This window comes from Cucurbita moschata, unplaced genomic scaffold (genome assembly GCF_002738365.1).
Source record: "Cucurbita moschata cultivar Rifu unplaced genomic scaffold, Cmos_1.0 Cmo_Scf00078, whole genome shotgun sequence".
NCBI classification, from domain to species: Eukaryota; Viridiplantae; Streptophyta; class Magnoliopsida; order Cucurbitales; family Cucurbitaceae; genus Cucurbita; species Cucurbita moschata.
The window spans coordinates 45,299-58,076 of NW_019268594.1; the positions used below are offsets into that span (position 1 = coordinate 45,299).

The 12,778-nt window shown below is 44.9% G+C and overlaps 1 protein-coding gene and 1 non-coding gene across 2 annotated transcripts; one reads left to right on the forward strand and one right to left on the reverse strand.

Moving 5' to 3' along the window:
- Window positions 1-268: 268 nt before the first annotated feature.
- On the forward strand, window positions 269-340 carry TRNAT-UGU. Its single transcript has one exon. It is a non-coding gene; the product is annotated as a tRNA-Thr (tRNA).
- Window positions 341-3,787: 3,447 nt separating this feature from the next.
- Window positions 3,788-4,714, reverse strand: LOC111438602. Its single transcript, XM_023076471.1, has one exon. The coding sequence runs from the start codon at window positions 4,712-4,714 to the stop codon at window positions 3,788-3,790; it is 927 nt and encodes a 308-aa protein (XP_022932239.1).
- Between the last annotated feature and the right edge of the window lie 8,064 nt (window positions 4,715-12,778).

Below are 12,778 nucleotides of genomic sequence, written 5' to 3' on the forward strand. Positions count from 1 at the left end.
AACGGCGAAAGCAACGGGCTCGCGGGGTGCACGCGGGAGACCGATGGCAAGCGACATGTGTACCTAAACTGATCCTGCAAGCGAAAAGTAAGGCAGAAGAACGTGGCAGCGGCTTAGGAAGAAAAGTGAAAAAGATCCGCTACTTACTTTCCGCTCTGAAAAGCTCAGGGTATTATTTGCTCATCATTTCCTCTTCTCGTTCCCAAGTAGCTTCTTCCAACTGGTCCTGTAGAATAGTTTAGATCAAAGTCGAATTTTAGCAATAGTAGCCCTTATAGCTCAGTCGTAGAGCGTCAATCTTGTAAACTGAAGGTTTGTAGTTCAATCCTGCATGAGGGCATTGCAAATTTCACGTGTTTCGTCGATTATCCTTTATTATTTTTTATACTCACCATATTTCTACATTTCACGAATCTGGATACCTTGACAAGGTCTAATGGTAATATGATCAGTGTTGAGATGGACCGGTATTTTATTGGTCGTACGAGTTCGGAAAGTATAAAAGACGAGATTGTGAAAACATGTATCTATGGCCCCTTTATATATATAGCATTTTTTAAGGTAAAAAATTCTAATTTTACGCTCGTTTTCTATTGATAATAAAAGCAAGTACTCGAGATTCTCTTTCATTTCTCTAATGGTAATATGATCAGTGTTGAGATGGACCGGTATTTTATTGGTCGTACGAGTTCGGAAAGTATAAAAAACGAGATTGTGAAAACATGTATCTATGGCCCCTTTATATATATAGCGTTTTTTAAGGTAAAAATTTCTAATTTTACGCTCGTTTTCTATTGATAATAAAAGCAAGTACTCGAGATTCTCTTTCATTTCTCTATCCACAATTTGCACTGGTTCTTCCTCATAGTTCAAACCCTTATCCAACCATAGAGCTTTGAAATCTATCACATGTGATGGGTCAAATAGGTATAGTCGCAACATCGATACATGGAACAAATTGTGGACTCCTGAGAGTACAGGTGGTAGGGTCTATCACATATGATGGGTCAGATAGGTATAGTCGCAACATCGATACATGGAACAAATTGTGGACTCTTGAGAGTATAGGTGGTAGGCCAACCGGTGAGCTACTTGTCCCACTCGCTCCAAAATCTCAAATGGTCCAATGAAGCGTGGGCTTAACTTCCCTTTGCGCCCGAACCTAAGAACGCCTTTCATGGGAGACACCTTAAGGAATACTTTGTCTCCCACCTCAAACTCCAAATCTCTTCGTCTCACATCTGCATAACTCTTTTGCCTGCTTTGGGCCGTATGCATTCTAGTCCTTAATTTCTGGATAGCCTCATTAGTTGCTTGCACTAAGTCGGGGCCCAACAACCTGCGTTCTCCTACTTCATCCCAACACACTGGGGATCGACACTTCTTCCTGTATAAGGCCTCAAAATGTGTCATACCCAACGTCGCTTGATAATTGTTGTTATAAGCGAACTCTATGAGATGCAAGTGTGTATCCTAGCTACCGGCAAAGTCCAACATATAGGCTCGTAACATGTCCTCCAGAATCTGGTTTAAACGTTCAGTTTGAACATCCGTCTGTGCATGGAATGCTATACTAAACTCTAGCCGTGTACCCAACGCTTTCTGAAGGCTTTTCCAAAACTTTGATGTGAAACGGGGATCCCTATCTGACACAATGGATACCGGTACCCCATGCAATCTTGTTACTTCCTTCAAGTACAACTGAGCCCATTTATCCACGAAATAAGTGGAATTCCCTAGGAGGAAGTGAGCTGACTTTGTGAGCCTATCAACCACAACCCATATAACTGTGTAGCCTCTGGCCGTCCTCGATAATCCCACGATAAAGTCCATGGCGATGTTCTCCCACTTCCATTCAAGTACACTAAGTGGTTGTAATAGCCCTGCCGGCTTCTGTCTTCGGCCTTTGACTTGTTGACAAACCAGACAGTTGCTCAGGAACTCGGCCACATCACGTTTCATATTCCGCCACCAATAATGTCGTTTCAAATCTTGATACATCTTGGTATTGCCAGGATGTAGGGCGAATGGTGAGTGGTGAGCCTCGGTTAGGATTTCTACCTTCGGTTCTTCTTCATTTGGCACACACAACTGCCCATGGTACAATTGCCCCCCATCGGTTTTCAATGAAAACTCCTCTATCTAGTTGACATTTATCAAGCGTCTTTTTCCAACCAAATCTGGATCACCATGTTGTTTATCAATAAGACGTTACCTCAAGGTCGGTTATATTGTTAACTAGGTCAGTTGAGCGGCGACCTCCCCCACGGCCACAGCTACACCGGCGCGTTCCAGTTCCTGCTGGATCATTTTATGTGTGGTGATTAGAGCAGACGTGTGTGCTGATTTTCGGCCCAACGCATCAGCTACCACATTGGCCTTTCTCAGGTAATAGAGTATTTCTAGGTCATAGTCTTTAACCAACTCCAACCACCTGCGTTGTCTCATGTTTAACTCCTTCTGAGTAAAGAAGTATTTAAGACTCTTGTGGTCAGTGAAAGTTTGGGTCCTTTCTCCATAAAAGTAGTGTCTCCAAATCTTCAATGCAAATACCACTGCTGCGAGTTCTAGGCCGTGGGTGGGATAGTTTCGCTCGTATTCTTTTAGTTAACGTGAAGCATAGGCGATAACCTTCCCATGTTGCATGAGTACACATCCTAAACCCCTTTTTGAAGCATCACTGTACACTACAACGCCTCCATCTCCTGACAGTACAGTGAGTATCGGGGCTGTTACTAACCTTTGTTTAAGTTCTTTGAAACTAACCTCGCACTAATCATTCCAGGTGAACGACTTTCCTTTCTTGGTCAACTCAGTGAGGGGGGGTGGCGATCTTGGAGAAATCCTTCACAAACTGTCGATAATACCCTGCTAGTCCAAGGAAACTTCGTACCTCAGTCACTGTGGTCGGGCGAGGCCAATTCGTCACAGCTTCAATCTTTGTTGGGTCTACGGTGATTCCCATGCGTGAAACTACATGCCCAAGAAATCTCACCTGTTCTACCCAGAATTCACACTTGGAGAACCTTGCAAACAACTTGTTCGTTCTTAGATTGGTCAGCACTTTCTGGAGATGTTCCTCGTGTCGTTCCCTAGTCTTGGAATACACAAGGATATCATCAATGAAGACGATCACGAAGTTGTTTAAGAACTCTCTGAACACTATGTTTATCAACCCCATAAATGCTGCTGGAGCGTTGGTCAAGCCAAACGACATTACCCCTAAACTCGTAATGTTCATACCTTGTGCGAAAGGCTGTCTTTGAGATATCACTCTCCTTAATCCTTAACTGATGGTAGCCTGACCGTAAGTCAATCTTTGATAACACGACTGGTCCTTGCAACTGATTGAATAGGTCGTCGATCCGGGGTAAAGGATACTTGTTTTTAATTGTCACTTTGTTAAGTTCCCGATAGTCCATGCATAAGCGCATAGAGCCGTCCTTCTTCTTCACAAATATCACTGGGGCTCCCCAAGGAGACACACTTGGTTGTATAAAGCCTTTGCTTAGTAGCTCTTGAAGCCGCAACTTTATTTCTTTAAGTTCAGCAGGGGTCATTCTGTACGGGGCTCTTGATATAGGGGTTGTTCGTGGCTCAAGTACAATTTCGAATTCCATCTCACGCTCTGGAGGTAGGCTCGGAAGATCTTCTGGGAACACGTCCACGAATTCTCTCACTACTAACACTAAGTTAATGCTCGCCCATGTTCGCCCTAATTCCACCACATGAGCTAATATCCCTCAAGCACCCTGAGATAACATCTTCCTTGCTTTTAATGTCGAGACTATCCTTGAGACCGTTCCCTCCCGCCCTTGAACTTGAAGCTTGGCTGACCAGGAGGTCTGAACACAACCTCCTTGTTGAAGCAATCGATGGATGCATGGTTTTGAGCTAACCACTCCATCCTTAAGATGACGTCAAAATTGGCCATATCAAGGACTATCAGCGTCACATCCATCGTGTGGTTTGACACACACAACTGACAATCCTTTACCCTCTCGAAGGCTTCCATACTTACCCCTACTGGGGTACCCACAGACAACCCGTACCCTAGCAGTTCAACTTCTACTCTTGTGTATTTTACAAGATTAGTGGAGATAAAAGAGTGGGTTGACCTTGAATCAAACAAGACCCGTGCGTAGTACCCAAGAATAGAGAGCGTACTTGTGACTGCAGTGTTGGAGTTTTCTGCCTTCTCACGAGTGGTAGCAGACATTCGCCCCTGTTGCAGAGCTGGCCTCAGGTTTGAGGTCGGTTGGTTACCAGAGGGTCTATTGGTACTAGTTGCTCTCCCTTGGGTGCAATGCGCGACAACGTGACCTTCTTGGTGACAGTTGAAACATACCCTATTCTTAAACTTGCACTGTCCTAAGTGACGTCTCCCACAGTTCGGGCAACGTGGTTTGTCACGTGGCGTGTTCTGAGGGCAAGCCTTTGGTTGCCTGCGCTCTTGGTTTAAATTTGTCTTGCCATGGTGCCAAGGTACCTTTGAGGAGGTAGGTGACGTCTGCTCTCTCTTTCTCTTCTGGTCAACCGACGTATTTAAGTGGGTTTGGGTGTCTTCTTTTGGATATTCCCTATCATCGAGCGTCTCGGCAAGTCGGAGTGCTGTTGCATAGTCAGGTGGAAGGTGAGCTGACACCGCCCCTCGGACATCGGGCCGCAAACCCATAACAAAACATTCTACTTTCAGCTCTTCTGTTGAGACCATTATTGGGGCGAAACAGGACAGACGGGTGAACTCTCGTTCATACTTCTCTACTGACCTTTTTCCCTGTTCTATGATTAGGAATTCGCGTTGCTTCTTATATCGCACCACTGGTTTGAAGTATTTTCGGAGAAACGCTGTTCTAAACTACGTCCAAGTGATGTCATCCTCGTTTGCAGCAATCGCCCGGGAGGCTGATTGCCACCACAGTTTAGCATCTTCGCGTAACAGAAAGGTCACCCAACTCAGTCTATGTTCCTCCAGACACTTCATGCGTCGAAAAATTTCATCAATAGCCGACAACCATAATTCAGCTATGACAGGGTCCTTGGATTTTCCCTCGAATACTTCAGGGTCCCAATGTTTGAAAGCCCAAAAATACTTGCTTTCTTCTGATGCGTCAGCGTCTCCCAAGTTGTGATGGGTCGTCTGCCTGGCACTTTGCGCTAAGGTCGGGATCAGTTGTGCCAATTGCCCATTTGTCTGTGCCATGGATTGCATCACCCCCATCATCACAGTCATATTAGGTACTTCCGAAGTATCAAGGTTTGCTCTCGGTAGACCAGATGGGGGAATTCCTCTCCCCTGATTTGGGTTTGCATTCACTGACTGTTCTTGAAGTGGGGCCTCTAAAGATGGGTTCTCTTGTACCCTTGCCGGCCCACTTCGAGCACGTTTACCTCCCCAATTTGTTACTTGGTCAGCCATCCTTTCGCTTGTTTCGTTCCTAGCCTACAATTAATTACCTCATCAAATTTATCTCTCTTTTTTTTTTTCAACCGAGTATTATACAACGTGTATTATACACTACTTTATGACTGACAAGTACATAAAACCACACATGATAGTCAATCAAAATATCAATACTCCACAATACATATTCGTACATTAAGCAACATGCATTATCCACTAATTTTGATTGACAAACGTACATAAAATCATCCAAGATAACCAATGCAATTTCAGTATTTGACAATACATATTCCTCCATTTTATGGCCAAGCGTACCTGGAAGTGACGAGGGTTTGCCGTTCAATCATGGGCGACTCTTTGGCTTACGATGTAACCAGTCTATAGAATCCCATAACTGGGCTCTGATACCAACGGTAACGACCCAACTTATCATATAAGTAGCGGTCAGGGTCGTTACGAAAAATAATGAGATTTATTTGGAAAATGATGAAAATCATGCAAAAATTTATTAGAAATCAGGTGCGGAGTACCCCTTTAAAATTTAAAAAACAATGCCACCTAAAGCCATTTAAAACAAAGAGGAAATTTAAAATCAAAAGGGAGTCTAATGCAACCGCCTAGTTCCCACAAACTAGGCATCGACAACATAGTTTAAATTAATAACAAAAGTGCGGAAACATCTCTCCAACAAAATGAGACTACAAAAAAAAACATAAAAATCCTTGAATTGCCCCGTGACTGACTTTGGCATCCTACTCGTCACCTCTGTGCCACAGCTTCTCTTGAAAAATCATTTAAAAAAAAAACAGGGTGAGTATAAAAATACTCAGTAAGGAACTCCCCTATTGGGGGTCAACATATGAATCGTCATAAGACAATCAACCAAAATACGCAGCAGGTGATTATTGTCACCACAACCTCAACGCCACTTTTACTTCTTAAAGTGGTTATTCCTAGTTGGTTACCCGAAACACACAGCGTGTAACTATTACCACAAGGCCCTCACCTCCTTATTTCCTCCAATTGACTATCAACGGCTGGTTACCTGAAACACACAGCGTGTAACCATTACTGGATAGTCTTTTCTAGAATCACCCCAAAGGTGACTATTGGTGGCTAGTTACCCGAAACACACAGTGTGTAACTATTACCACAAACCCCTTACTCATGGCTACCTACAATCACATTATGCTGACAATAGACACCTATCATCAGACTACACAACCTAACAATCCGATTACACGACAATCAGATTACACAACAATCCGATTACACAACCATCCGATTACCCAACAATCCGATTACACCACAATTCGATTACCCAACAATCTGATTACACCTATCCAGATTACACAACCTAACCATATTACACCACAAACAGATAACCCAACCATCAGGTTACACAACAATCAGATTATACGACAATCAGAATATACGACAATCAGATTACATGGCAATTAGGATACATGTCAACCAGGTTACATAAAATTACACACAACGAACAGATTATTCTCGGCAAACAGATTACACAGCACCTAGCCATTGGACGATTCTATTCGACCTATTTCTCCTGTTGCACGCGAAAAGTAAGGTGGCAGAGGCTTCTTCCTGCTGATCGATGACAAAAGTCGCTTCATGTGGCTGATCCTGCTGCAAGCGAAAAGTAAGGAAGCATAGGCGATTAAGCATATTCAGGCGCGAACGGAGGCCAAATGCAGGAAGAAGATGCGAATACTACGCACGACCAGGTGGAGAGTTTCACCTCAGCGAGCTTTGTAAGTACTACGACGAGCTTTGCATGCAGCGGCAACTAACGGTGCCCTACTCCCAAGCAGAACAGGGTGGTGGAACGTCGAAATCAAGACCATCATCGGGACAGCGAGGTCTTTGTTAATGACAATCGGGATGCCTGGGAGATTCTGGGGAGAGGCGGTAATGACAGCCGTCTATCTCCTCAATCGATCGCCAATGCGAAGCCTCGACGGGAATACGTCACATGAAGCCTGGTACAACAAGAGTGCGTCCCCACCTCGCCAAACTCGATCCCAGGGGGAAGTTCGTCTTCATTGGCTACGAACCTGAGAGCAAGGCGTACAGACTCTATGATCCTGCGGGGGGGAGCTCACGTGTCTCACGACGTCATCTTCGATGAAAGTACCTTGTGGCAATGGAACGACGTGATCGAGGTAGACCATAACTCAAATCAATTCACGGTGGAGTACCTCGTCACTCAACCGGAAGAAGAAGGAGCACAGCATCAGGAACCGTCACCACAGCCAGCAGTTGCACCCCCTGAACCAGTGGAGTTTGCAACACCACGGACTGCAGATTCGACACTGGATGTCGATCACGATGATGATTTAGTGGCCAGGTTCTGGAGGATGGACGACCTAGTGGGAGGAGGTGAACCACCTGGACTGGCGGCACGCGAACTCGAACAAGAGGTGGCCGAACTACATGCCATCAGTGCAGATGAACCAAACACCTTTGCCGAAGTAGAAAGGAACCCATGTTGGTTGAAGGCAATCTAGGAGGAGATGACATCCATCACTGAGAACCAGACGTGGAGTCTGGAGGATATGCCACTGGGACACAGAGCCATAGCGTAACGAAAACGGAGAAGTTGTGAAACACAAGGCCTGTCTGGTGGCGAAGGGCTTTGTCCAGAAGCAAGGAGTGGATTTCAAGGAGGTATTCGCGCCGATGGTAAGGCTGGAATCTGTCCACCTATTACTGGTAATCGCGGCACATCATTCCTGGGAAGTCCACCACATATACGTGAAATCCGCATTCCTGAATGGAGAGCTAAAGGAGACCGTCTATGTTCAACAACCACTGAGTTTCCTGGACAACGACAACCCTGACAAGGTATTGCGTCTGCACAAGGCACTCTATGGGCTTCGGCAAGCACCACGAGCCTGGAACGCGAAGCTCGATAGTACCCTATTGTCGCTGAAGTTCAAGCACTGTGCCTCTGAGCATGGCATGTACATGCACGGCCACAACTAATCGTGGGAGTGTACGTTCATGACCTCATAATCACGGGAGGCGACATGAAAGTCCTCGAAAGATTCAAGAGGGAGATGTCAAAGAACTTTAAGATGAGCAACCTTGGCGTGCTCAGCTACTACCTCGGCATTGAAGTACAATAGAGTACCAGCATCACCATCTGCCAAAGTGCGTACGCGAAAAAGCTGCTGGACACAACTGGACTTGCGGACAGTAACCCTACAAGGATAGTGACATGGCCGGTGATAGTGATAGTGTGCAGGGAGAGGAAAGGAGAAGCTTAAGTTGGTCGGCTATAGTGATAGTGACATGGCCGGTGACGTTGATGATCGTAAGAGCACCAACGAGATAATTTACTTCCTCTCAGGTGGCGCGATCTGCTGGCAATCAACAAAACAAAAGGTAGTTGCTTTGTCTTCCTGCGAAGCAGAATACATCGCCGCTTCGACAGCGGCTACACAGGGGGTCTGGCTTGCGCGACTAATGGAAGAACTTATCGGAAGAGAAAGCGATCCACCAATGCTATACATGGACAACAAAGCTATGATCTCCCTGATCAAAAATCTAGTTTTGCACGACCGGAGCAAGCACATAGAAATCAGATCCCACTACATCCGAGAATGTGCAGATCGAGGGCTCATTAAAATTAATTTCATCCAAACAGAGGAACAGCTTGGAGAAATTTTCACCAAGTCCCTGGCGCGGGTAAGATTTGAAGAACTACGCTCAAAGATCAGAGTTCAAATAATAAGGTAGATATACCACAACTTTTAGGAGGAGATTATTAGATAAAAGCTATGGTTTTATTCACACATTTCCTTAAAATTCGTTAGTTATTTTTTACTTTTGAATATCTGAATTAATGCTCCCCGTTTAATGGAAGAGCATATTTTTTGCTTGTCATTTTGGCCAACTTTGGGAGTTTTTGCCCACTAATGCTAAATTTAAGATAGGTTTGTTATTTAAATATGTGAACTTGAATCAAATAACGACCATCAGGTCTTCAGCAAATATTTCTCTCTTTTTCTTTTTCGTTATTTTTTTTTCCTCTTCAAAGAAGTTTTCCTTCGGTCGGTTTTTACTCCGTCGACGTTTTTCTCTCAACTGCCAGAAGTCAACATAGGACATCATTATGTTGGAGAGAAGTAGGAGAACGGGCACTGGTGAGTCCGAAGTTGGTCCAAGTCACGAACGAGGCGATGCAACAAATCAGGGGGAGGATGTGCACCGCTCAGAGTAGACTGAAGAGTTACGCGGAGTCGAGATGAAGAGACCTGGAGTTTGAAGTGGGCGACATGGTATTCCTGAAGGTGGCCCCCATGAAGGGCGTTCTAAGGTTCGGACGCAAGGGCAAACTGAGTCCACGCTTCATAGAACCCTTTGAAATTTTGGAGTGAATCGGACCCGTTGCATGTAGGTTAGCCCTACTCCCGTCCCTCTCAGCCATACACAATGTGTTCCATGTATCAGCACTTCGCAAGTACCTAACGAACCCTATGCATGTGATAGATTATTCGGCTCTGGACGTGACCGAAGACTTGTTCTCAGTGGGGGAACCAATCAGTAGAGAAGGCCACATGGGAACGAGAGGATGAGATGAGGGAGAAGTACCCAGAGTTGTTCTTGGATGCAGACACTTTCGAGGACGAAAGTCCTTCTCGGGGGGGTGATGTAACGATACGCATTCCAGAAAAAAAAAAACAACAAAAAAATTGCCAAAAATCTCGCAATTTTTGGCGAGGGTTGCTAAAAGAACGTACTATTTCCCCGAGTCCCCTCATTAAACCCTAGGGTATCTAAGTAGCCACCCTTCTGTTGAGTCCTTGTTGTACCATGAGAGAGATGTAGTAAGATTGAGGTGGGGGATCGATAACGCCATGAGACTTCAGAAGTTTGTGAGCCTTATGTGGGAGCGAACCAATGCTGGGGTACTTCATGACAAGGAGGACAGACGCACCGTCAGGGACGAACGAACGACGACAATCTCACCGGTGATAGTAGTCAGGTTCCACGATTAGGGTTCACCGGGACTCTCGGGCGAGGAAGACAGAGTAGCGGGTGTAAGTTGGTTCTTCAGGTATCCTGCGAGTTTGCCTCAGCCAGCGTACGACCCGTACCTCACAGGCCACGCTCGGACACTGTCACTGGGTTGTGTTTCCATTTCGACCCAAGACCAGCGACACTAGACGCATCCAGAAATCGTGCGCCGTCAGTGACCTTCGCAACTCGTCGGCGTGGCACTTCAGCTTTGTCGGTGGCTCCTTTGCATTCCGCAACTTGGCTAGGCGGCGTGGCTTGGCGGCTTGGCTTAGCGTCTCGGTATACGAATAATATACCGATTCCTAGGTTTTCGACCCTTCTGGAACCATTCCCACCCTTGTTTCAACCATCTATGGTCAGTATAACTCCACTTCGATAAAAGCAGGTTGTGATAAGAACGTACCTTGATAGTTTGGCATAAGGGCTAGTTGTGAAAGGACTCTAAGTGTATCATGTGATCTTATAGGGGGTAGTTAGGCGTCGTAATTAGCGTCGCGAGTGACTTCGGCCAAGGCCAAGGAGGTAAGTAACTTTACTGTTGGCGTTAGTTATCTATGTGTAATGGTGCGTGCACTGTGGCTTTCGCACGTACCATGTGTGTTGTCAACGTATGCTATATCATGTGTTTATATTGCTGTGAAATGCCAAAGTATACCATGTATGTTATGCTATGTATGTTCTTGTGGTGAAATGTCGATGTATGTCATGCTCATGTATGCGATGCTGTTGCCATTAATTGTTTACCCTATATGCATGAAATTAAATGACATGTCATGAATGTGTTGGGAGTTTTACATGCCATGGATGTGTTGACAAGTGTACTACAATGCACTCATATGATGTTTCATTAAGTCATGCTATGTAACGCGACGAGGGAAATGAAACGATGTACGTGTAATGCCATCGGGGTAGGTGTTAGGGACCTCATGCATGTTGTGTCTTATGCATAGGGTTACCGCCATGTTATGTAATGATGATACGGACGCGTACACTCAATATTATGTTCGCTATGATATCATGCAGGTCCCCTCCTTTTCCGTGGCATCCGGTAACGTATGTCATGCATACCCGACAAAGCTAAGCCCAAGGGTTTGTATACAAACCCGCTTGGTGGGCCCACATTGACGTACGTGGCCGTGCGTGGAGAAGTACCACGCATCCACTCTACCCAGATAAGCCAGCGCCTAAGGCCATGTAAAATGGGAAATGAAAGACAGCCCCCTCATGTTTGCTTTTCTTTGCTTGTGATTGTGCATGTTTGCTGTGTGTGAACTGCTTGTGTCTTGAATGTGTATTGTATGCTTAACCCCAACAGTGGAGCAACTTACTAGGTATTTTATATAATACACAAGCCATGTGCTACCTATATTTTCAGGTAAGGGCAAAGCTCCCATGTACAGCTGACGGTGAATGTTGTGAAGGCCATGAAAGTCTTAGAGAGGGCTTGTAGTGTTGTAGACGTCTTGTTGAGACTCTTTCTCCTAGCTAGTTGTTGATTGATTTTCCAGTTAGGTCGTCGCTATTGATTTCCAGTTACGAACTACTTATAATAATGAACATATCGTCCCTATTGAGGTTGTCTTATATGAATTTTCGCACTTTTGTCATATGGATGCAAGGTAACGTCGCTAATTAGGTTAAAGAAAATTAGGGGCATTACAACCTGTGTCTGAGACTTCATACGTTCTAAGCGACACAGTCTGAACCTACATCTAAGGCTTAATGCATTCCAAGCGACGTAGTCTGAGCCCGCATCTAGGGCTTGCCATGCGATACGGTCTGAAAAATCTACATCCAAAGCTTCTAACGTTTCAAGGGATATAGTCTGAATTTTCATACAAGGTTTGCCTTGTAATACAGCCTAAATATCTAAGCTCAAAAGTTTTCATACATTCCAAGCAGCATAGTCTAAATACCTACGTTCAAGGCTTCATACATTCCAAGCAACGTAGTTTGAGTCATGAATATGTTGTACTGTGGGAGGTTGTAGGATGTTCTAAATTCATGGTTAAGGTAATTTACTCTTTTCTTATATCTATCCCTAATGTGGCCCTAGTTACTCCCTATGAGAGATTGAGAAGGTCACATGATCGGTGCATAACATGAATATGACATCCTGCAAATTATGAATAGGGTACCCATAACATGGTGTAGGAAATCTCATCTTGGTGAGGAAAATATGAGGTCAAACATGACATCCTACTAAGAAAAACATGGTATAGGGCATCCATCTAGAGAGGAAAACATGGGCCTTTGAAAGCACTGGGTAGTAGAAGGTCATGGGTCAAATTAGACATGATTAGAGTATTACGTAGCATTTTTTCG